This window comes from Nematostella vectensis, chromosome 13, assembly GCF_932526225.1.
Source record: "Nematostella vectensis chromosome 13, jaNemVect1.1, whole genome shotgun sequence".
NCBI classification, from domain to species: domain Eukaryota; kingdom Metazoa; phylum Cnidaria; class Anthozoa; order Actiniaria; family Edwardsiidae; genus Nematostella; species Nematostella vectensis.
Genome location: NC_064046.1, coordinates 6,090,443 through 6,112,335, shown reverse-complemented (window position 1 = coordinate 6,112,335; position 21,893 = coordinate 6,090,443). Strand labels below are relative to the sequence as shown.

At 40.1% G+C, this 21,893-nt stretch overlaps 4 protein-coding genes across 6 annotated transcripts; 1 reads left to right on the top strand and 3 right to left on the bottom strand.

The window, feature by feature from the left end:
• Positions 1–1,454: 1,454 nt before the first annotated feature.
• Positions 1,455–3,878, top strand: LOC125558976. Its single transcript, XM_048720624.1, has 2 exons — positions 1,455–2,400; positions 3,119–3,878. The coding sequence occupies exon 1, from the start codon at positions 1,567–1,569 to the stop codon at positions 2,212–2,214; it is 648 nt and encodes a 215-aa protein (XP_048576581.1). The 5' UTR covers positions 1,455–1,566; the 3' UTR covers positions 2,215–2,400; positions 3,119–3,878.
• On the bottom strand, positions 2,514–6,471 carry LOC125556745. Of its 2 annotated transcripts, XM_048720622.1 has the most exons (13): positions 5,359–6,469; positions 5,140–5,280; positions 4,804–5,020; positions 4,589–4,700; positions 4,391–4,506; positions 4,096–4,262; positions 3,950–4,013; positions 3,787–3,858; positions 3,467–3,675; positions 3,183–3,374; positions 3,036–3,057; positions 2,807–2,958; positions 2,514–2,731 (listed from the first exon to the last, which is right to left on the bottom strand). In XM_048720622.1, the coding sequence occupies exons 1-13, from the start codon at positions 5,437–5,439 to the stop codon at positions 2,651–2,653; spliced, it is 1,626 nt and encodes a 541-aa protein (XP_048576579.1). In that variant the 5' UTR covers positions 5,440–6,469; the 3' UTR covers positions 2,514–2,650. The 2 variants fall into 2 exon arrangements, with proteins under 2 accessions (XP_048576579.1, XP_048576580.1); XM_048720623.1 differs by lacking the exon at positions 5,140–5,280 and having other exon boundaries at positions 5,359–6,471.
• Positions 6,472–7,083: 612 nt separating this feature from the next.
• LOC5518012 lies at positions 7,084–14,356 on the bottom strand. Its single transcript, XM_001638002.3, has 5 exons — positions 14,156–14,356; positions 10,249–10,317; positions 8,163–8,345; positions 7,583–7,693; positions 7,084–7,345 (listed from the first exon to the last, which is right to left on the bottom strand). The coding sequence occupies exons 2-5, from the start codon at positions 10,312–10,314 to the stop codon at positions 7,277–7,279; spliced, it is 429 nt and encodes a 142-aa protein (XP_001638052.2). The 5' UTR covers positions 10,315–10,317; positions 14,156–14,356; the 3' UTR covers positions 7,084–7,276.
• Positions 14,357–15,236: 880 nt separating this feature from the next.
• On the bottom strand, positions 15,237–21,822 carry LOC5518013. 2 transcript variants are annotated; one of them, XM_032362594.2, is made up of 5 exons: positions 21,695–21,822; positions 20,147–20,210; positions 18,911–19,084; positions 16,653–16,808; positions 15,237–16,253 (listed from the first exon to the last, which is right to left on the bottom strand). In XM_032362594.2, the coding sequence occupies exons 2-5, from the start codon at positions 20,207–20,209 to the stop codon at positions 16,134–16,136; spliced, it is 513 nt and encodes a 170-aa protein (XP_032218485.2). In that variant the 5' UTR covers position 20,210; positions 21,695–21,822; the 3' UTR covers positions 15,237–16,133. The 2 variants fall into 2 exon arrangements, with proteins under 2 accessions (XP_032218485.2, XP_032218486.2); XM_032362595.2 differs by having other exon boundaries at positions 21,676–21,753.
• Positions 21,823–21,893: the final 71 nt, after the last annotated feature.

The following is a 21,893-nucleotide window of genomic DNA, read 5'->3' as shown; positions in this document are numbered from 1 at the left end:
CTGATATAATTTCATACGGGTTGAGAAAAAAGTAGAGGAGTGAATTTTTCGCATTCTTTATGAAGGAATGCAGTATACTCGACGAACGCATTCAACTTGAACACGCGCTTCTAGTGAATCCTAAAAACTTGACATTTGTTGCGCTTTTTACTTTAGCAAACGTATGTTATACATTAAAACATCGTTTACTAGCTCAAAGGTGATTCCAATCGTACACTGAAACAGCTTTGTTGGCTATTACTAGAAACAGATCTATAACATCTATACAAGCGCAAGAACGATAGCGCCAAAAAATGCTTCGAAATTTAAACAGTGGTTAAACTCAAAGAATTCATCACACATCAAGAATTCATCGCGAATCCATTCAGAGAAATGAAAGACTTTATTCGAATCTTGACGGTTTTATTTATCCATGACGTTATACAACTATCTGCATAACAGCTTACTCGAGAACGAAAAAATACGAACAGTCAAAAGCATCATCGATCACATCGCACGTCAGTCAATGTCTAATAGCGAGAACTTGAACGAAGCAAGAATAGCACAAAACTTATGAATTTAAAGGATAAACTGATTCCTATAAAAGATACTGGAAATCTTATCATAACAGGTTAATATACTTTCGTGCGTGAGTTTTGCATGCTACCCTTAAACTTTAAGTATACCTAATGTTTTTTAAGTTTAATACAACAGTTATGTAATAGACCTTGAGTGAAAGAAACCATACATAACGCAATTGTAGTCGAAATCTTACCTTGATTGAATAATCTAAATCGTTTTCCAAAAGACTTTTGCACTGATGCCTCGACAAAACACACCACAAACACTCTCCTTTCTGCGCAATCATCCGTTGAAGATACAAATGAGAAGAGCTAGGGAGGGGAGAGTAGCGTGAAAAGGTTCAGAATACATACACAAGCAGCTCACCCTCGTGAATAAAGGGACTGGGAACGAGGTAGAGTGGACTAGGCAGAAAGACCTCTTTGAAAGAACATACAAATTCACGCAAATAATTATCAATCTGTTAGGGGATTTCGCCAAAAGTCGTGTCACTTTTTATCGAAGAACCCTCAAATATTATCCTTTTTCCATATGCTACCTGTGACACCCCCTCCCCCCTCAGGATATCCTGTATGCGCCAGTTCACTTCCTGAAATACGCCCTTTTTGTATGTTTGTGGTATTTTTTCTTCCCTTGAACCTATTTGCGATCTAAAGCGATTAAGTTTGACTTTTCTGTGTCTAAATGAGACAAGGGGGTAACTTAATCCTCTAAGTCTTAACGCGCTTTTCTGCCAGATTTTAGAAAAAAACTGACATAATAATAAATAACTATCTTCGAATAAATTATTTCAGAAATCCGCCCAAAACCCACCAGAAAGTATTTTTTTCGAACGTCAGCTTTTTGACTATGATAGATCCAAAGCTACTTGCCGAATGAGATCCTTGGTACCATATCAAACATATTCCCCACGGATAGTGTCCTTCGTTCGCTGTGCCTTATATGGTCATATATGCCCATATTTAGAAGTACTGGAGTTTCCCCTTTCGCGCTTCTCCAACAAACATGGCGGCAAACACTGATTCTCTAAAGACTCGTAGTGGAAGAATTATAAAGAAACCGGATCGCTTGGTCAAATATTTAGACCATTCCTCAGTTGATACGTACGTGAAAGAAGAGAAAGAGGAAGAAGAAAAAGTCTGGGAGATAGAGAGAGTTTTAAACGTTGAGGGAGACTATGCCTTTGTGAAATGGAAAGGCTACAGCGATAGATATAATTCTACGGTTTCTCTTTCATTGAATCCGCAGTTGTCATGCTATTTAGCCGTGAATGCTGGGAACCCCGACAGTAGTGAGGTAGCAAGAGAAAAGCTTCCCATTCTTTGCTCCGAGGATAAGGAATTGTGGCTGACTCGACATGCACTGTTCGATGAGCTCCAATTTCGTACACCCGAGAATGACACGGGACTCATTCGGAGAGTACAAGTGAAAGTCCCACTTTCAAAGGGGGGTTTTTCCGCTTTGTTTGGTAAAGGGACATTTTCTTTTGCTACCTCACGAAAGCTGGATTTTTCAGGGACCCGTAATATTCGGTTCCCGTGCACTGCTGTCGAGTTTGGCACCGTTATTGGTACGGAGTTTATGGCTCGGCAACTGCCAGATTCGAGTACAATATGTGAAGTTGACTCATCTTCGAAGATGTGGATATCATGAGGATACGAGCTAAGGATTAATTATGATCATAGTTCGTGCCCCCGTTGTACTTACATCTCTGAATATGGGTCAGAGGAAGAAAGGCCTAGTATGTGTCGACCGCTAGAGCGCAAGTATCCCCCGCTGAGCTTTTTGGAGATCAGCTTCGTACGGCGTAGACGGAATATGCTTCACAACTATGGCTCGGTAAGTTAAAATCTCTCTATATAAACTAATTGTTGACATCTGTTTCAACCGATTTCACTGTATTTCCAGTCGAAAATAAAGAGGGGGAATTTAGATCCAGGGAATGATACAGATTGTTTTGATGGTTTTAATGCCTTTATATAATAATGTGGGTACAAATAGTTATACAAGTTATAAATAGTGATATTTACAACAGTAATAAATAGCACCAAAAATATAATAAATAAATAAATACATTTTTTCTTTGTCTTCACTGCTTTTGATATTTTCTCTTGACCCTTTCCAAATTATTTTCCCTACTGAACAGTTTTCTGTTTTCCCTCTCCATGATCTATAGAGATAAAAATACACAGTTGTAGCAAGCGATTAGTCTAGATAACATGACGTTTTTTTCACTTGGAATTACCTGTACAGTGTAGTTGCTATTTTTCCCCCCTTTCTGGCTACCCCTGTGGAATGTCTTGTTCTGCATGTGGTTTTTCTTTTCCACTGTCTGGCAATTGAACTGGTGGATCGTGCCATGAATCTCCAAAAATTGGGGGACATGATAAACAAGAACTGTAGAGAAAAAAATGCATAAAATTACTTGGTCTCGGAGATCCCAAGTCAATTAAGGAATCTCATTTTAATCTTACCATGTATATATGGAATTACATCCTGTGGAGAGATAAAAGAAAGCACAATTAAAATAATATATCTACTGATTTTATTTTTTCAGTGACATATGATCAAATGAGGCTTGTGTCCTGCCAGTTCAACTAACCACAGGGATGTAGAATTACCTCATCAAACGTGGCCTTTCTAAATTTGGTTCCCCATTGGCGGGCCTTTTCTTGAAAAGCATCTGCTCGAAGATATGCTTCATCTCCAGGATTTGCCCCAAGAGCATCAGTGAGGACCATCAAACTTTTCCACACTTGTGTCAGCTCTGATATGCTAAGAACTGTTTTCTCACAAGTGGGAGTGGACGATGGCTACAAAACACAAAGCAATTGTTAAATTAGCTTTATACACAGTAGTATCCTGGGTGTGCTGGTCTTTTTTATAATGAAAATAAAAATCATACCTCAAACACTATGTTGTTGCGGTCAAGATGATCCTTGAGTGTGGCACGTAGGAAGTCCTTGGTGCCTGTCGACCTCAGATGGAACTTCCTACATTCCTCCACTAGCTGGGCTTTGGTCAGACAGTCAAGGCTGGTGATGGACTTGTTCTCCATGTCTCCTAGGAAGGCATGGATATCAAGCCCCCTAATGATAGTTTCCAAATCATCACCTTTATAAGGAAAAGAGGATTCAAAGAAAATAAATAACGAAACTTTATAGTAATTTCATATTAGTTTCAGTTATTATAACAGTCTTTTCTATTAGTCAGTTATTTACTTACAATCCAAAGAGCTCCACTTGGTTGTGGTTTTGCCACTGTCATCCTGGACATCATAGAAACAAAACCTCACACCTGCAAATACAATATGGCAAGAAAACAAAATGATAATCACCATAAGACATCCCCTATACCCATTTACCCTATACATGAAATTTTTATTTACCCAAAGCTTCTATTGCTTCTTCCATGGCTTTTTTAACATTCTGCTCTATAGCCCAGCAAGCAACCTAGAAGTTTAATATATACCAGGAACTTTTTTAAAAAATGGCTCAATGGAGATTTGAATTTGTTAAATAAGCATAATTTTACCTGGTTGAGAAGTTTTCCCATGATCCTCAATTTGAGGTGCAGGGTGTCGGGTATGACCTTGGTAAATTCAATGTCCACGAGAGGTAAACATTGAACTCCCTTGGCATTTGGACACCCAACACGTGCACGGCACTGGTTTAAGGTTCTGGTTATGGGCCATTGTGGGACTGAAATTTTTATCAAATTTATCTAGTTATTTATAATATAGCTGACAATGGAATAATTCATAAAAACAAAAATCATTTAATTCATTACATAACATTCATTATATAAGTAACAAAATTAAAAAACTTACTAGAAAAGTCTCTGATCATCCTTTTGCTGCATTCGCACCAAATGCAGAAGTACAAGGCACAGGGACTATTAATTCCGAGAATACACGCCATGAACTTCCAGTCAGCACACATCACCCTTAAAAAAGGGATAAAAGTTACATATGTCCTGTTTAATGCCAGATCATAAGATTATTGGTTGCAAAAAAAATGAAACCTACCAATCAATAGTGTATTCAAGGCCATTAACAAGAATGCCAGTTCTCCCTAGGGCCTTCATCTCATCAAAAACCCCTCTCAAGGTCGCCTTTAGGATGTCATATGACTCCTTGCCTATAATAAAAAGTGTTCACAGATATATGGCTTTAGTTGACTATATCATTAGGAAGATTTGTTCTCGCTTACAGCTGCAATAAATTAGCTGCAACCAACTCACCATCATATATAGATATACAGTATTCCCTTTCTGGGCTTCTTTTAACAGAGTTTTCTGCTGGAAAGCAGAAGGTTGTCATAACACTCCCGAGTTTTTTGGTGGTTTTTCTACCATCACCAGAAAACCGAAGGGTTATAACATTGCCCCCTGCATTTCCAATGACATCTGAACTATAACTTAGAATGTCCTTGATGGATCTTGAACATCCTTTTGCATTCTGAAAGGAGAAACTTTGTTTAATGAATTATTGGGTTTGTACAGTATTTGCTTGTTTTAAAGGATGCAAAATGTGCTGTGCACAAAGCAAATCAGAATTAAGACTATCAACAGACTAACCCCTTCAAATTCTGTAATAGGAATGATTGCATTTTGAGCTTTTCTCTCTTTCTGTATCCCATACAGTGATGGCAAGCTGGACCCAGCTACCATCTTTAGCTCATGGTATGCTGAGTCAGAAACATCACCATCATCTTTGGCCTGAGATTATAAAAATAATCTAAATATAGAAAAAATAAGAAACCTACAGTACTGTACATGTACTTCTATAATACCTACCTTGAGAGCTCTTTGGATCTTTTTATGGTCAATCTCCTCAGGCTCAACCCTCTCATTGAAATGTAGGGCAAAACTGACCATACCAACTTCAAGTTGAACCTAGAGATAAGGAAACATTGAAATGTAGGGCAAAACTGACCAACTTCAAGTTGAACCTAGAGATAAGGAAACATTTTATGATAAACAAATGCCATTATAACAGAATTGGTAAATTTAGGTTGTTTCCATGTGTACAAAAATTCTAAACAAACCTCAACAACTTTCCAATCTGTTGGAAGCTTCTCAAATTGCTTCTCAAGCCATTTTTTAATCTCTGACTTTTTGTGAAATTGAGCTTTTGGCTCAAGGTCACAAAAAGGCTTTCTCGGCTGAAGAAAGGGCTTTTTTTCCTTGCCTAGCTCCTTTCTCATGCCATCTCTCTCTTTGACAACATCAGCGAGTCGATGTTTTAGCTCTGACAGCTGATTCTCGAGCTCTCCGATTCTCGAGTCCCGAGAATCACACAGCCCGATTTCACGGACTTGAGGTAGCATGTAAGCCAATCTTTGTTTTTTCAATGGAGGACCTTGTGAAAAATTTGTCAAATACCCTTGCACCATCATTTTAGTAGATATCTATCATGAACAAGCAAACGAGACGACTAAACTTTTGAACCTCTTCCCGCCTAAGTTTACCGAGATTCTGCAAGATGATCCCCAAAAAACAACCCGTGAAGATTATCTAGATAAGAATTGCGCCAAAATTATACAAACAAAAAACGGAAATATTAGAAAGGAATACTTAGCTTCTCGTCCTTCGGGTGTTTCTGTACTCTTCAGCATCAGGATCACACAAGGACGTAGTCGATTAAAATACCTACGAGGGCTTTTTTCCACAAGTTAGGCTGGCAGAAGAAAGATCTAGCCCCTACAGGGGTATTTGATGAGAAAAATAGGTATTTTTCGCTTCTATAAGCAGAATTCTCAGGTTAAATAGCCCTGTTTTCCAAAAATAATCGCTCTTCGTCCGCCATCTTGGATAGCTCAGAGAAAACCCATTTGTAATTTGCCAGGTTACACAGCTCCTAGTCTCAGTCTCTAAAAAAGCGGCCGAGCGAGTTTGAATAACACCAAAAGTTTGATATGGTAATTTGCACACAACGTATAACCCCACACCACCCTAGACCACTCTTGGCATCCTCCTCCGTTCCTCTCTTAGATCGCATCAGGTATCCCAAGCTCACAAGTGTGTGATGTGTGATCAAGTATCGATGGGGACTCAACAGCGTAGCTCGCAAACTACTCGTCCAAACACAGGTAGCCCAAGCTCTCTATTTTTGCTTATCGATCTTACGGTAAACATTGTACAGAGCCCTGTGTTTGAACAGTGTTTAAATCGGTACGCGCGCGTCCCTAAAACTTGTGGGAAGTAGTTGGGAATGTGAATACTCATACGCGTGCAAGCTCTTAATTAAGTGCAAGAAGTGACGTCTCCGCTTACCTTTGAAATTCGTGAGACATTCCATTAAGTTACAAATGTTTGAGCAAATTGTTTTAATGATCGTGGAAAAAAAAGTATCATTGAGTAAAAAGTGCAGAAAAAGCATTTTTGGTGTTTTCCCTAATCCGTAGCCAAAAATGAAGACCTCAAAAAATGAAGATTTCAGTCTCGTGGGCGAAACAAGTAACAGCAGAAAAGACACTGAACGCAAGGGCGGCGGCGGCGGCATTGTTCTTAAACAAAGAATTCACACGGAAAATCCTATTGCTTTATTTAACAACATCTTAATACATTGCAATCTAGTTGAAAAAAAGTGTCAAAACACTACTACAAAAAACAGTAACCGTCAGCCATGTTAACCTTGGCGAAAATAGAAAAACTAACTTATTTGTATGTTTTCTAGCAGATAGTGAAGTACCCGTTCCCAGATACTCAGTGATTAACGGATTTCCTTGAAATGAACCACAGCATCGATGAGGAAGAGTATTGCAGAGATGAAACCGCAGACCTGAAATAAATGATTGCAGGCGCGTGCATAAGCTATTACGAAAACGACAAAAGAGGTATAAATAAATAATCATGATTAGTCAATCTCAGGTCAATCTCTGTCGTTGTGGCTCTATTACTATCAAAATCGCGGTGAAAAAAGCCCCTATTCGCCTACTGCCCTGCTGTTTGAAATTTTTGTACACGAAAATGATCAAAACATATGTCTAATCTATAATGTGGAAATTGGACGACTTACAAATCCACCGATGTATTTTCCACAACCCCTGCAATTCGAACTGTAGTGATCGGCGAGGAGCGCAGAGGAAACAATGCACAGGATACCCAAGATGATGCACGCCACTAGATCCTTAAAAAAACATGATTGATAAGAAAGCAGAAAGCACCGTATAGTTAAACAATACACGGAAACAACAGTACAAGACACAGGGTACCCAGGATGATGCATGCAACCAAATTCTTAAAAAAACTCATTGATAAGATAGCAGAGCAAGCACCACGATAAACGATGCTTGATATCGCGGCGACACAAAGCATGATTTAATAGGGGTCTTGCGCTAAGAGATCACATGACTTCTTGGGTGGCAAACTAGCGCGCGCTCACAGGTTGCCCGAGTATTGTATGAGACTTCTTTATTAATCGATAGCCGGGTTTGACATTGACTCGATTTGTATGTATTTTTGTAAAACGATAGTTTATAAATCCAAGCTTTTAGTGTCATGAATATATAACTTGTGTGCTTCCAGAGGTTTAGAAATATCTTTTTTTAATCTAACGAGCGCACGCGCAAAACAAACAAACACACCGCGAGCCTTACCAGAATGTTCCAGCAGCGGCTGTTGCCAAGAGTGTTGTCCAGGTTGATAAGGAACACGATGAAAAATATGATCGCAATTATAAACGCCGCGATGTGCAGGGACACGAAGAAATCAACCTTACCATGTTTATACCAGCCACTGAAGTGGTCAATAATTAGAGCAAACGCGATGCACGTGACTACCTGTTGAATAAAAACCAGGGATCAGTGCTTTACTGACGGTAAGGGTGTTTACCTTAGGGTTAGGGATCAGCCCACGGGGTGTTTACCTTAGGGTTAGCAATCAGTGCTTTACCCACGGTAATGGTATTTACCTTAAGATTAGGGATCAGTGCTTACCCACGGTAAGGGTGTTTACCTTGGGGTTAGGGATCAGTGCTTTACCCACGGTAATGGTATTTACCTTAAGATTAGGGATCAGTGCTTACCCACGGTAAGGGTGTTTACCTTAGGGTTCGGGATCAGTGCTTTACCCACGATAAGGGTGTTTACATAAGGGTTAGGGATCAGTGCTTACCCACGGTAAGGGTGTTTACCTTAGGGTTCGGGATCAGTGCTTTACCCACGATAAGGGTGTTTACCTTAGGGTTAGAGATCAGTGCTTTACTAACGGTAAGGGTGTTTACCTTAGGGTTAGGGATCAGTGCTTTACCCACGGTAAGGGTGTTTACCTTAGGGTAAGGGATCAGTGCTTACCCACGGTAAAGGTGTTTACCTTAGGGTTAGAGATCAGTGCTTTACTAACGGTAAGGGTGTTTACCTTAGGGTAAGGGATCAGTGCTTTACTCGCGGTACCCACGGTAAGGGTGTTTACCTTAGGGTTCGGGATCATTACTTACCCAAGGTAAGGGTGTTTACCTTAGGGTTAAGGATTATTGTTTTACCCACGGTTAGGGTGTTTACCTTAGGGTTAGGGATCAGTGCTTACCCACGGTAAGGGTGTTTACGTTAGGGTTAGAGATCAGTGCTTTACTAACAGTAAGGGTGTTTACCTTAGGGTTCGGGATCAGTGCTTACCCACGGTAAGGGTGTTTACCTTAGGGTTAGGGATCAGTGTTTTACCCACGGTTAGGGTGTTTACCTTAGGGTTAGGGATCAGTGCTTACCCACGGTAAGGGTGTTTACCTTAGGGTTAGAGATCAGTGCTTTACTAACGGTAAGGGTGTTTACCTTAGGGTTCGGGATCAGTGTTTTACCCACGGTAAGGGTGTTTACCTTAGGGTTCAGGATCAGTGCTTACCCAAGGTAAGGGTGTTTACCTTAGGGTTAGGGATCAGTGCTTACCCACGGTAAGGGTGTTTACCTTAGGGTTAGAGATCAGTGCTTTACTAACGGTAAGGGTGTTTACCTTAGGGTTCGGGATCAGTGTTTTACCCACGGTAAGGGTGTTTACCTTAGGGTTCAGGATCAGTGCTTACCCAAGGTAAGGGTGTTTACCTTAGGGTTAGGGATCAGTGCTTACCCACGGTAAGGGTGTTTACCTTGGGGTTTGAGATCAGTGCTTTACTAACGGTAAGGGTGTTTACCTTAGGGTTCGGGATCAGTGCTTTACTCGCGGTAAGGGTGTTTACCTTAGGGTAAGGAATCAGTGCTTTACCCACGCAAAGGGTGTTTACCTTAGGTTAAGGGATCAGTGCTTACCCACGGTAAGGGTGTTTACCTTAGGGTTTGGGGTAAGTGCTTTTCCCACGGTAAGGGTGTTTGCCTTTCATTAGGGTAAGGGATCTGTAGTTTACTTGCAGTAAGAGCTTACATTAGGGTTAGGGATTGTTGCTGTAATGCGATAGAGGGTGTTCGTCTTACAAAGGGTTACGAAAATAATGGGATCAGTGCCGTTATTGGGTGTATGACAGGGATCAGTGTTACTCGCGGTAAATCGTTTAAAATCAGAAAATCGACGGTCGTAGCTGCGTCTCTCTTCTAACATGGGAGGAAGGAGACTGGGAATGACTTATAGGAAACGGAAAAGAGTGGGGAGGAATGTAGATTGTACTGTGGAGGACAATCTCCCTAGTCCCCCTCAGCCCTTTTTAGTCCCAGTCCTCTACACAGCTCCTCCCCAGTCCTCACAGCAGCCTGTACTCACAATCTCAAGCATTTTCAGGATACCTTTGGTACCCTTGGGGTAACTCTCGTTCAGTCCGATAGTCATTTTCTGTTGAATAAAGCAATATATCACATGATGGCGAAGAGGGAAAGCATTTAAAGGGAGGGGGTCTTTTGAGCTCGACTGTGACAAGTTGGGTAGTAATATTGTTAGTGAAATATATTTATTACTCACAAACAACTTAAAATTCTAAAAAGATAATCATCCCTGCGTCTTTAAAAAAATGGAATTGAGCAATATCTATTATGGGATAGATCAGGGGCCGGTGCCTATAAAGCAGGTTAACTGGTAGCCTGTGTAGCGGCTCAAGGGAGAGGGACGGGGGGAGGGGGAGAGGGGGCGAAGCAACCAACTCGCAGGCATTTTCTCGCACTCAAGGTCGTTGATACGACGCGCTGATGGATGTACAACACGTGACACGTCTCAGCCAATAGCCGGCTAGAACTAGCCTCCTCCGCAGGCAACTCATAAAAAATGCGGAATTGTGGAGTAGAGAGACTAAGGAGAAGTAGAGAGGGAATGGGCAGCGCTCCCGTTTTTTGCCACAGGAAACCCATTCTCTTTTTCTCTTTCTGCTCTTTGAGATGCCTGCGGAGCATAGTCAAAACAATACGTCACGTAAGTCGGATCCAACTCGTGATAAGGAGTGAACATTAACCGCCAAGGGTAACAGAAAACAGTTTAATCGGACTTATAATGACTTTACTAGTAGAACCTTCACCACGACTTGGCTGTTAACCTTTTCGAGGTAGCGGTATTTAGTTCGAGTTGTCTCATGAATTCTCGAGGTGCAATATTTAGTCTTTTTTATCGTAAATTTTCTTTATTTAGGCTTTCTTAAATGAAAATGTAAATAAAAATATGTTGTCAGGGTCGGATCCAGGATTTCAAAATAGGGGGTGGATAATGGACGGATAGACGGCTATTGTATCTGATTCAGTGGTTTTTGGTTGGTCACATAGATCTAACAATACTTCAAGCTGAATTGAATTTGACGCATCCGCAAAGTCAAGCAAACGAAGGCACATGGACAGTACCTTCTCCGTAGTTTTTTCAAAGAAAGTGACTTTTTATTTATTTATTTATTTTTTTTGCTCAAAAAGGGACCGCGGTCCGTAGCGCTACCTGACATATAGGGACGCGTGACATATGGGGACCCGACATATAGGGACGCGTGCCATATAGAGAGGTTTGTCAAAATTACCTGTACCAGTACGCTCATAACAAGCAACTGAGCGCCTGACCACAGTGATCAATTCAATTTATTTCTGTGGGACATGGTTCTCAAATCCAAATTCAACGAGCACGTTTGCCCTGGTCGCACTGCTAAACTGAAAAGGAATCGAGGAAGCAAAAGACGGAAATAGACTTCAAAGCGGAGGAAAGTTTGCAATATTTGACAACAGACTGAACACTGCTGTAATTGGGAAAAAAGAACTTTTTCATTCATGATTTATGCCATGAATCATAGGTAATGTGTGGCGGTTATGTATGGATTTGGATTGTCAATGGGCTCTGTAAAAGTAGTTCAGGTAAAATAAGATTACAATATATTATAAAATAATTAAATTGGATTGGATGAATTAAATTTGCCGAGATTCTTAAGCATATGAAGCATATGCCCTTTCATGGCAAACATAGCAGCAGTAAGTTGGTATTTTACCAGCGACTTCTGCCACAATCTTCAATTCAATTATTTTCTCATTTTGGCAAAAGAAATAGTCATAGCCATAACCAGCTGATCACATTTCCTTAGCAAAAAAGGCCTAAAGCCATGAAAATCAGCTGGGTTGGCTAAAAATTTCTGACCACTTTTCCTTGGCAAAAAAAGGCCTAAAGCCATGAAAATCAGCTGGGTTGGCTAGAAATTTCTGACCACTTTTCCTTGACAAAAAAAGGCCAATCAGGTAGGTTGAATTCTCCATAACCTTTGCAATAAATAGCTACCGTGTTACATTGAACAGTCATGATAAACATACTGTAGTTCTCTTGCGTCAATTTGTGTATAGCATTTCCCACCAACATACAAAACTCGAAATCCACGCAAGATGTCATATTTTGTCACCCAACCCCCCCCCCCCTCTCACAAAGACTAAATTGGTCACTATTCCCACGGACTCGTATTCGTAACGTCCCTATATGTCAGGCTCTCAGTTGCTTGTTATGAGCGTCCGTATAGGTCATGTGAACTTTTGGCACCCACCCTGCCCTCCCACAAAAAAATTAATTGGTCACTGTGTTCCCCCCTGTTTCCCACGGACTCGTATTCGTAACGTCCCTATATGTCAGGCGCTTAGTTGCTTGATATTTGTCCGTATAAGTATTAGGTAATTTTGACAAACGTCCCTATATGTCACGTCCCTCTCTACGTCAGGTAGCGCTACGGATATAACTGCAAAAAGGGGGTGGATATCCACCCAATCTACCCCCTGTGACCGCCCCTGGTTGTGCACGATCTCGAAAATTCATGATTCTTAATGGCAGCCTAATAGAATCTACATTGTTGGCATACATTACTCTGGCATGCATGAAAAGAGTACAATGTTTACATGCCGTGACGACCAACAGATAAAACTCGACAATGATGGGTATAATTCCTGAACATTCGCTTCCTCAAAGTTGCTCTATTTTCCATTATATATTATTTTAACTTCAGGGACGCTCGAATTCCCGATAACTCGAAATACACAATTTTTTATAAGAACGTCTAATTTTCATAAAAACAATTTGAATCTACATTTTTTAATCCATCTCACTAACAAAACAATGTTTTGCTGCCATCTGAGCCTCGGAATATTGAAATTTGAGGAAATCTCAGACTCGACATTCTTATAAAAATGGTTCTTATTACAAAAAATAGGGTTTTTATCAAGTTATTGGGTTCGACTATGATTTTCCTTGATTTTCGAGTTAGTGGGTTCAACCATATTCTTTTTTTCTTTTTTAAGATTTTTTGAAAGCAATTCAATCTACTTCAATCTGTTAATAAAATATCTAGAACCTTGTAGGGGTACCCTTTCTGGAAAAGTTTGTGAGGGGCGGTAGGCGTTTTTCCCTATCTCTCCCAATCCATGCACCAACCCCGATAACGGACATATTAATTGCATGACTGTTTCTGATTTCTGTTTCTGTTTCGCTTGTTTGTGTAATCCAGCTAGAGTTACATTTGAGTACATTTGCCCGTGCCAGATTTTCCAACATATTGGAAGAATGATGTCGAATGATAGCGAGTACTTAGAGTTTTATAAGAAAACACATTTAATGTATAAAGATTTTTTACATGCTTGTGTGAATTATTTGCACAGGTGAAAAATGGACGCTTTGTAACGTGTGCATCAGGGTGTTGAACGGTAAGACACACTTCTTTATATCCCTGCTGGGGCCTTATACAGCAATAACAAGGCACCGATTATAGTCTTTTGTTTACAATGTTGTTGATGCTTAGTTTCTTACTAAGCCACAGCAAAAGACATGCAAATAGACTAATAAATAAACGAGTAGGTGCGATTTATGGTATAGGTAAAGAACCAAATGATGTAAAATGCATCCGAAAATATGAAATGGAAAACAACTATTAACAAATAAAAATGACAAATTCATAGTTTGTAGTCATAAGAGGCGAGCCGGCCACTTGGCTCGGTCATGCAAGATTCGAGAAACAGTCTTCTATGAAATCTGATTAAATTTTTTTACTAGTATTCTTAAGAAATTAAAAAAGATATAAAATAAGTATATGTAACTTCTGGAGTTATTATGAGTTATATTTATCTTATTAAGTGAACAATCACCATCACGGCGATACCTTAACACGAAAAACGCTTAAATCCTATCACACACTTCATCCTGTATGTATTTAAGATATCTATGAGCGCGGGTGCGGACTTACCGTGGAAATAAAGTAGCGCAGAGCTGGCGAATGCGGGTTGCTTGCTCGCTAGATAGGTGTCGAGGATGGGTGTGTAGTTTAGCGAGTCACGGAAGGCTCTACACCATTTGCATCCTAACTAATCACCTTTCCTAAGTCCTTATTCGGTCTACTGCATATTGTCGAGAACCCTCCTTGTCACGAAATTTCTCGTTCTTCGCCGTTTTCTAGGTTACATGGATAACTTTTTACTGAGAAATACAAAATAGTACAATAGGGGTCGCCTATAACAAAAATGTGACAAATATGCAGTTTATAAAGGAGAAAGCAGAAGCCAAAGAGTCGTTGAAGTGGGAAATATTAGTATTTACCAAATAATAACTAGCTGATTGGCTAGTGTGCACTCGGGTGATATTGCGTTATGATTGGCATGTCATCCTCCAGGACTGTTGCCATGGTAACGATATAACCTAGCCTGTCTGTTTTGATGCCTGAGTTGATTAATGAAAAATTAGACAGCGTTAGCACCACGCTAGAGTGTGAATTGACTGTGATTAAGACGGTCGAGAGAGGGGGAGCTAGTCATGTGTGGCATTTCATACTGAGAGGAGAGGGGTGGTCAACTGTGACATTCTATACTGAGAGGAGGGGGGTGGTCATCTGCGTTATTATATTGAGAGGAGAGGGGTGGTCTTCTGTGATATTCTATTCAATATGAGTACACTCATTTGTAAGAGAATTGTTGTGTAGAATGTGGATGATTTTCTTTTTGATTTGAGCACATAACGTTACATTAGAATCTATTATAAAAAACGCTATGATGCACACTCTGAAAGCACAGGGCCGTTCATAAAATGTCAATAATCTATCTAAACCCTGGTGTATACTCGGGAAATAAAATCTGTACCGCATGTAACTTTTCCACTTTTTTATTTTAAGTCTTTCTCTGTAAAAGCTCTAGAAGTCTTTCTCTTAAGTATTTCCCTCTATTATTTTTATTATTATCATTGTCATTGTCATTGTCATTGTCATTGTCATTGTCATTGTCATTGTCATTGTCATTGTCATTGTCATTGTCATTGTCATTGTCATTGTCATTGTCATTGTCATTGTCATTGTCATTGTCATTGTCATTGTCATTGTTATTAGAATCATGCGAGTTATGAGTTTTGCGCTCTTAGATTGACAAGGAGGCAAAAGATAGACAAGAAAGCACGACATACATCGAAAGTTTTACTTCTACCTTTTACTGCACAATACTGTCACTATAATGCACCTGATTGGATTAATTTTGAAATAGGAATAAAATAAAAAAAGATTGAAAAATTTTGCGAAAACAAACGAAATGTAGCCTTACTGTCAGTTTGATTTATAGGGAAAAAGTTGTGTTACTTGCACTACCCTAACCGGGGGCTCATAAGCAGGCGTTATCCCCCCTTCTCGGCAGCTATTTTGGATTACTTTGAGACAAAGTCGACATTTGACCGCGGTGTTATCTGATTCGCTAACAGAGCATCTAAAAATAACCCGATTCAGGAAAACGCCGTTGCACCAGAATGCGGGCAAGTTAATAGGCCATTCCAGCTAAAACGCACTCGCAAACAGCATGTCGGCACCTGTAGTAGATTTGTCGAACAAATTTGCAAACGCGCGCGCTGCATTCTGGTAGTTGTGGTAGCTGGCCTCGGCATTTGCATTTGTGAATGAAAACGAGCGCGCGCACTTACAGTTGGGATCGCCTATTCCCCCTACTTATGAGCCCTTGATAGCCTTCTTTGCAGGCAACTCTACTTTGTAATGGCCTTTATTCAGATTCGGGATTCCTGTGTTCGTGTGTGTTTTGTTTGTGTTTGTGTGTTTTTTTCTCCTTAATTCGCCACAGGAAACCCGCAACGGAAAAAAAGAGCTTTTTCTTTTCGATGAGAAGAGATGCCTGCAGAGGAGGCTAAGCCCCTGCTAAAACTGTGCGCTCTCTCTACCCTTTGATCATTGTTTTGCTCTAAGCTGGGGTTGGCTGGCCAGCCTTGCCACCTCCACCTCCACCGCCTGAGAAGGAGACTCCTTTTGCGTGAACAACAGCATCGATGATAAACACAAGCATGGCAAGGAAACCAAACACCTGCGAAGTGGGAGGGGAGAGGAATGAATACAAAGGCATGGTAAGAAAGCCAAATACCTGAGGAAGGGGGGTGGAATAATACTTAAACAACGGCATGGCCAGGAGGTCCAGCACCTGTGGGGGGGGGGGGGGGGGCGGTGGGGGAAGGAATGGATAATGGATACTATAAAAATGACATGGCACCAAACACCACCATGATTGGCGGAGGAGGGAGGGGACAGGAATATATACATGAACAACGGCATGGCAATTCTATTCAAAGTCGTATCCTCTAAAAAAATCTTTGAGGATTATTTTCTCGCATTCTTAGAGAATTATATTAACAAAATGATTCTCACAAAACACACCCCCACCCATCGCCAAGCACCCACACTCACAAGTCCCTACTTTACTACTTACCACGCCAGCTGTCATGGTGTCCCACCACTTGACGTAATAGTTCCTGATACCGTAACCCTGCCAATCGCGATAGTGTCGGGTGTCAGAGGACACGTCAGCCATCAAAGCGCTGCAAATGAGCAGAAGGACAGCCCAGGCGATGCTGCTGAACAATACCTAGCACGAGAACAAACAAATAAACAACAGCTAGCACAAGAACAAAGAAATAAACAACAGCTAGCACAAGAACAAACAAATAAACAATACCCAGGATAAGAAAAACAAACAATACCTAGAATAAGAACAAACAAACAAACAATACCTAGAACAAGAACAAACAAACAAACAATACCTAGAACGAGAACAAACAAACAAACAATACCCAGGATAAGAACAAACAAATAAACAACAGCTAGCCCAAGAACAAACAAATAAACAATATCCAGGATAAGAACAAACAAAACAAACAAATAAACATCAGCTAGCACAAGAACAAACAAATAAACAACAGCTAGCACAAGAACAAACAAATAAGCAATACCCAGGAGAAGAACAAACAAATAAGCAATACCCAAGATAAGAGAAACAAACAATACCTAGAACAAGAACAAACAAACAAACAATACCTAGAACAAGAACAAACAAACAATACCTAGAACGAGAACAAACAAACAAACAATACCCAGGATAAGAACAAACAAATAAACAATATCCAAGATAAGAACTAACAAATAAACAATATCCAGGATAGGAACAAACAAATAAGCAATACCCAGGATAAGAACAAACAAATAAGCAATACCCAGGATAAGAACTAACAAATAAACAATATCCAGGATAAGAACTAACAAATAAACAATATCCAGGATAGCAACAAACAAATAAGCAATACCCAGGATAAGAACAAACAAACAATACCTAGAACAAGAACAAACAAACAAACAATACCTAGAACAAGAACAAACAAATAAACAATACCCAGGATAAGAACTAACGAATAAACAATATCCAGGATAGGAACAAACAAATAAGCAATACCCAGGATAAGAACAAACAAATAAGCAATACCCAGGATAAGAACTAACAAATAAACAATTACTAGTACAAAGGCAAAAAAATGCAAATTGTTCAATAAGAACAGACTCGGTAAGGCCTCTAGGCAGCTTCAACCCAGGGTTGAAGGGGTAATACGGGAGCTGGGATTCGCCTTATTATGGGCCGGGAAAACTGGATTAGGGTTACCGGGAAAACGGGATTAGGGTTACCGGGAAAACAGGATTAGGGTTACCGGGAAAACTGGATTAGGGTTACCGGGAAAACTGGATTAGGGTTACCGGGAAAACAGGATTAGGGTTACCGGGAAAACAGGATTAGGGTTACCGGGAAAACAGGATTAGGGTTACCGGGAAAACTGGATTAGGGTTACCGGGAAAACAGGATTAGGGTTACCGGGAAAACAGGATTAGGGTTACCGGGAAAACAGGATTAGGGTTACCGGGAAAACAGGATTAGGGTTACCGGGAAAACAGGATTAGGGTTACCGGGAAAACGGGATTAGGGTTACCGGGAAAACAGGATTAGGGTTACCGGGAAAACTGGATTAGGGTTACCGGGAAAACTGGATTAGGGTTACCGGGAAAACAGGATTAGGGTTACCGGGAAAACAGGATTAGGGTTACCGGGAAAACAGGATTAGGGTTACCGGGAAAACAGGATTAGGGTTACCGGGAAAACAGGATTAGGGTTACCGGGAACGGGATTTGTCTTCCGGGAACGGGAATCAACATGCTTCAACGGGAAAAGGGATTTTTCAAATATTTTCTTGTTTATGCTGAAAACGTTAATCTATATAATTTTTCGCATTTTAAGAGCTTTTTAATAGCATCAAACTTCAAACCTTGCTGCTTAGCGGACTTCACTTCGTAAGACTCCAAAACCTTCTAAATTTTTGCCCCCCCCCCTCCCTTCCCTGTATAATATACAGCACAGCCACCGGGATTTTGCGAGGATAACGGGCGGGAAACGGGATTTGGACCCCCTATCAGGACCCTGTGAAAAGGGTGCGGCTACCCCTCTCAATGGGTCAATCATAGTCGATGTCCCGCGGGCAACCATCTGCTCCGCCTCAATAAAGGTTTTGTTTACTACTTCATAGATTTACACATAAATAACCATTTACTACACTTGCTGGTTTTGTGGCAAACAGCGCGCGCGGCCCCAGCATGAAGATACCGGTTATAGTGAGATACACTTCGTATGAGTACAATTCTAATACTCACGACATATTGCCAGTTTAACTGTGGAATGGCAGAGGTTTGGTCAAGGAAGAAAACCAAAAAGATGATTATAACCATGATCCAGGCGATTATTGTCATGGCCAGGAAAAATGCATATCTCCCGCTACCATTACCACAACAATCAGCCATACACGAAAAGGCGTGGAGCAAAAACACCTAGGACAGATAGGAACAATGGCATACCTTTTAGCAAACAATATCATCAAGAATAACAACCTTATTATAATCCTGCACAACGACGGCGATTAACCGGGGTAGGGTGGGGGCGGAAACACCGAAAACAACGGATCATATAGTCGTAAGGGTCGTAACAGTCGTCTAGGAGGAGTAGCCTCTGTAAGTAACCATCCATGCAAGAACTAGGCAGTTCCATTGTCCTGCGGCAAAAGGCTTTATCCTAGCTTTCCCACATAGGATATTTTTCGTAATATACACACAGAAATATATAATATAGTGAGATTTTGAGGAAAATACATGAAACAGGTGCTTCCTAATATATCTTATCCGAGATTTTCTGTTTTGAACCAATCAAAAGAAGAAAGAACAATGGTTTTTCTTGACATAATTTTCACAAGGTTCCCCACGTTAGATTTGTCTAATAAGCCATATTACACATACTAATAAATCATAAAACTCAAATATTCAAAAACGATTGGCATCATCTAGTTTTAAGTGTAAGTTATGTTGTAATTTTTTGTCTTGACCAATCAAATTTCGAATATTAACAAAGGCATTTTTGACATACAAGCGTGCATTTGCCATTAGGTTGCCTAGTTTTTACACGGAGCATTACTTAACTGCGATGGTAATAGGTAATTACGAACCTTACGACTGTTACGACTATATGGAAACAAGGCTTAACAGGTAAACGACTCAAAAAAGGAACACCTGAAATATGGAAAAAGACAACCTGCAGTGACAATAACCACAAAATCCCACATTAAAAATTTATGTATGTTTATTATATATACATTTGTAATGTTCAGTACCAGCAAATTTTACACAACCATTTGGTATGCATATTTGTAAGACGGAAAATTACTGTTGTGAAAATTACTGTGTTGCGTGCATAGTATGTTCAGGAAATGACCAGTAGAAGAGTGGCTGTCTCAAATAGTTTCTTAAATGTTTCTGTATGGGGCCCAAAAACTTTTCTCTGTGATATAGTTATTTAATGTTTGTGCGGAAAACGTTTTTAAATAGTTGTATTTTACTCACAAATTCAATAATTTTCAGTATTCCAGGCAACGACTTGACATAGTCCATTTTAACCCCCGCCATGCTGTGAAGGTAAGAAACCAGCTATAATAGTAATAATATATGGCAAGAAGGAAGATAGAATAACCATAGGCGACCCCAGCGCGAAATTTCCAGATCGGCGCTGAGCTATTTTTTAAGCATTCTTATCACACGCCCCTGTAGATGCCAGGAACCGCAGAGCATACTTTCAAGTGGTAGCGCTGATAAGTAAGAATGTACCACAAAACTTAGAAGGCTTAATATAAAAAAATATATACACGACAATTCTTAAAAAGTGGTGGGGCTTCAGCCCTACGAGTCCCCCCCCCCCCCCCCCCCCCGATATGGAAAAACTTAGCATTTGAAGATTCCTTAGTAAGAAATGACCCATTTTGGCCACCAAAGACGCGCGCACCCTACGCACCTACACTTGCCTGTGTTACTGTTTACGTACCGCCCCAGACATCAAGCAAATCGCTGTTTACAATAGCGCTTTTCGGATTTATATGGGGTTTATTTATTGTTTATATATGTAAATATATGTCCTGTTTTGAATATCCAAAATGTCGAATGTTGTTCCGAGTTTCATCGTATGGAGTAACTTTATATCGGGTATATCAAGTGCTCGACTGTTGTTTATATAAAGTCGGTTATTAGCTGCATTTAATTTAAGCCTTAAAAATGGGCTTCAATCAGCGCAATCCTAAGTCGTTACCCTTTTGTAGTTTTCCGGTGAAAATACCCAGGCCCAGGCCGGCGACTGGATATGAATAGGAAAAAAGTTCATGCGAGTTAATTTAATCCTGTCATGATCACAAACTAGCATAATAATAAGCATTTTGGATATGGATTGTCCGTCAATCATGGTGAAATCTCACGCAAAGTAAAAAGTCAATCGCTACGCGAATAAAAGCAAGGAATGAAAAACAGTTCACAACTTGGGAAAGGACTTTTTGACGATATACGGCATTTCTATAAATTTACAGAAATATAACGCGATTCTTCATGAGTAGACAATAAACATGAATAAACATATTTTAACGGTGAAAAAACAAGTATCAATGAAAGCGACTAGATTTAGTTAAAAAGACGAAGAAAGAAGGCATAAGGAAATCCCATGGGATAGGGTTGTTTTTTTCCTCTTATTATTATTTTAGATAATAAATGAAGCAACGCTTTTACATCGAGAGCAAGCGTGCATGGCTACAAGTGATAGCGAAAGTGATATAAATAATGGTAGAAAATATAGCACCCCCCGCAGAATTCAGGCCGGTATCCATATCCAAATCCTTTCTGGCGCAAACAAAAACGATTTTTGTTGATAAATTCATCTTTTCTTGAGAATTGCATTTGTAAAAGTTTATTCCTTAGACTGATTTTTTGCATATTCAAATTTGTTTGCATTCGCATTTGAAGCAATAATAAATATTTCCCCTTGATTGCTCCTTTCCCTTTAGTGAATATAGTTTCTTGAAAATACTCTCGTGTGCTTCTTGTATCCTGCTTACCTTTTTAGACACAACGTACCTGAGACAGGGAGATATTCTCGACGGTTTTACAAGCCTAACTGGTGGATTATCTGGTGTTGGAGAGGTGTTGGAGCTATCAATTTTCACGTTACCACGCAACGGGAATTAATAGCTAGAGGTGGAGGCCGGGTGCACATAGGCACTTATTGATCATAACGACCCAAGCTTATTCATATCGACGACAAGACAACCAAGGG

What these genes read in the sequence shown, in the direction of transcription:
- LOC125558976 (XM_048720624.1), top strand. Translation starts at nt 1,567, where the DNA reads ATGGCGGCAAACACTGATTCTCTAAAGACTCGTAGTGGAAGAATTATA.
- LOC125556745 (XM_048720622.1), bottom strand. Translation starts at nt 5,439, where the DNA reads ATGGTCAGTTTTGCCCTACATTTCAATGAGAGGGTTGAGCCTGAGGAG. An exon ending in CTTGAATACACTATTGATTG is followed by an intron (nt 4,507 to 4,588) that starts GTAGGTTTCATT and finishes CCCTTTTTTAAG; the next exon opens with GGTGATGTGTGCTGACTGGA. An exon ending in ATAGCAACTACACTGTACAG is followed by an intron (nt 2,732 to 2,806) that starts GTAATTCCAAGT and finishes TTATCTCTATAG; the next exon opens with ATCATGGAGAGGGAAAACAG.
- LOC5518012 (XM_001638002.3), bottom strand. Translation starts at nt 10,314, where the DNA reads ATGACTATCGGACTGAACGAGAGTTACCCCAAGGGTACCAAAGGTATC. An exon ending in TCCTGAAAATGCTTGAGATT is followed by an intron (nt 8,346 to 10,248) that starts GTGAGTACAGGC and finishes TTTATTCAACAG; the next exon opens with GTAGTCACGTGCATCGCGTT. An exon ending in GAAAATACATCGGTGGATTT is followed by an intron (nt 7,346 to 7,582) that starts GTAAGTCGTCCA and finishes CATTTATTTCAG; the next exon opens with GTCTGCGGTTTCATCTCTGC.
- LOC5518013 (XM_032362594.2), bottom strand. Translation starts at nt 20,209, where the DNA reads ATGGCGGGGGTTAAAATGGACTATGTCAAGTCGTTGCCTGGAATACTG. An exon ending in AGTTAAACTGGCAATATGTC is followed by an intron (nt 16,809 to 18,910) that starts GTGAGTATTAGA and finishes TTCTCGTGCTAG; the next exon opens with GTATTGTTCAGCAGCATCGC. An exon ending in ACACCATGACAGCTGGCGTG is followed by an intron (nt 16,254 to 16,652) that starts GTAAGTAGTAAA and finishes CCCACTTCGCAG; the next exon opens with GTGTTTGGTTTCCTTGCCAT.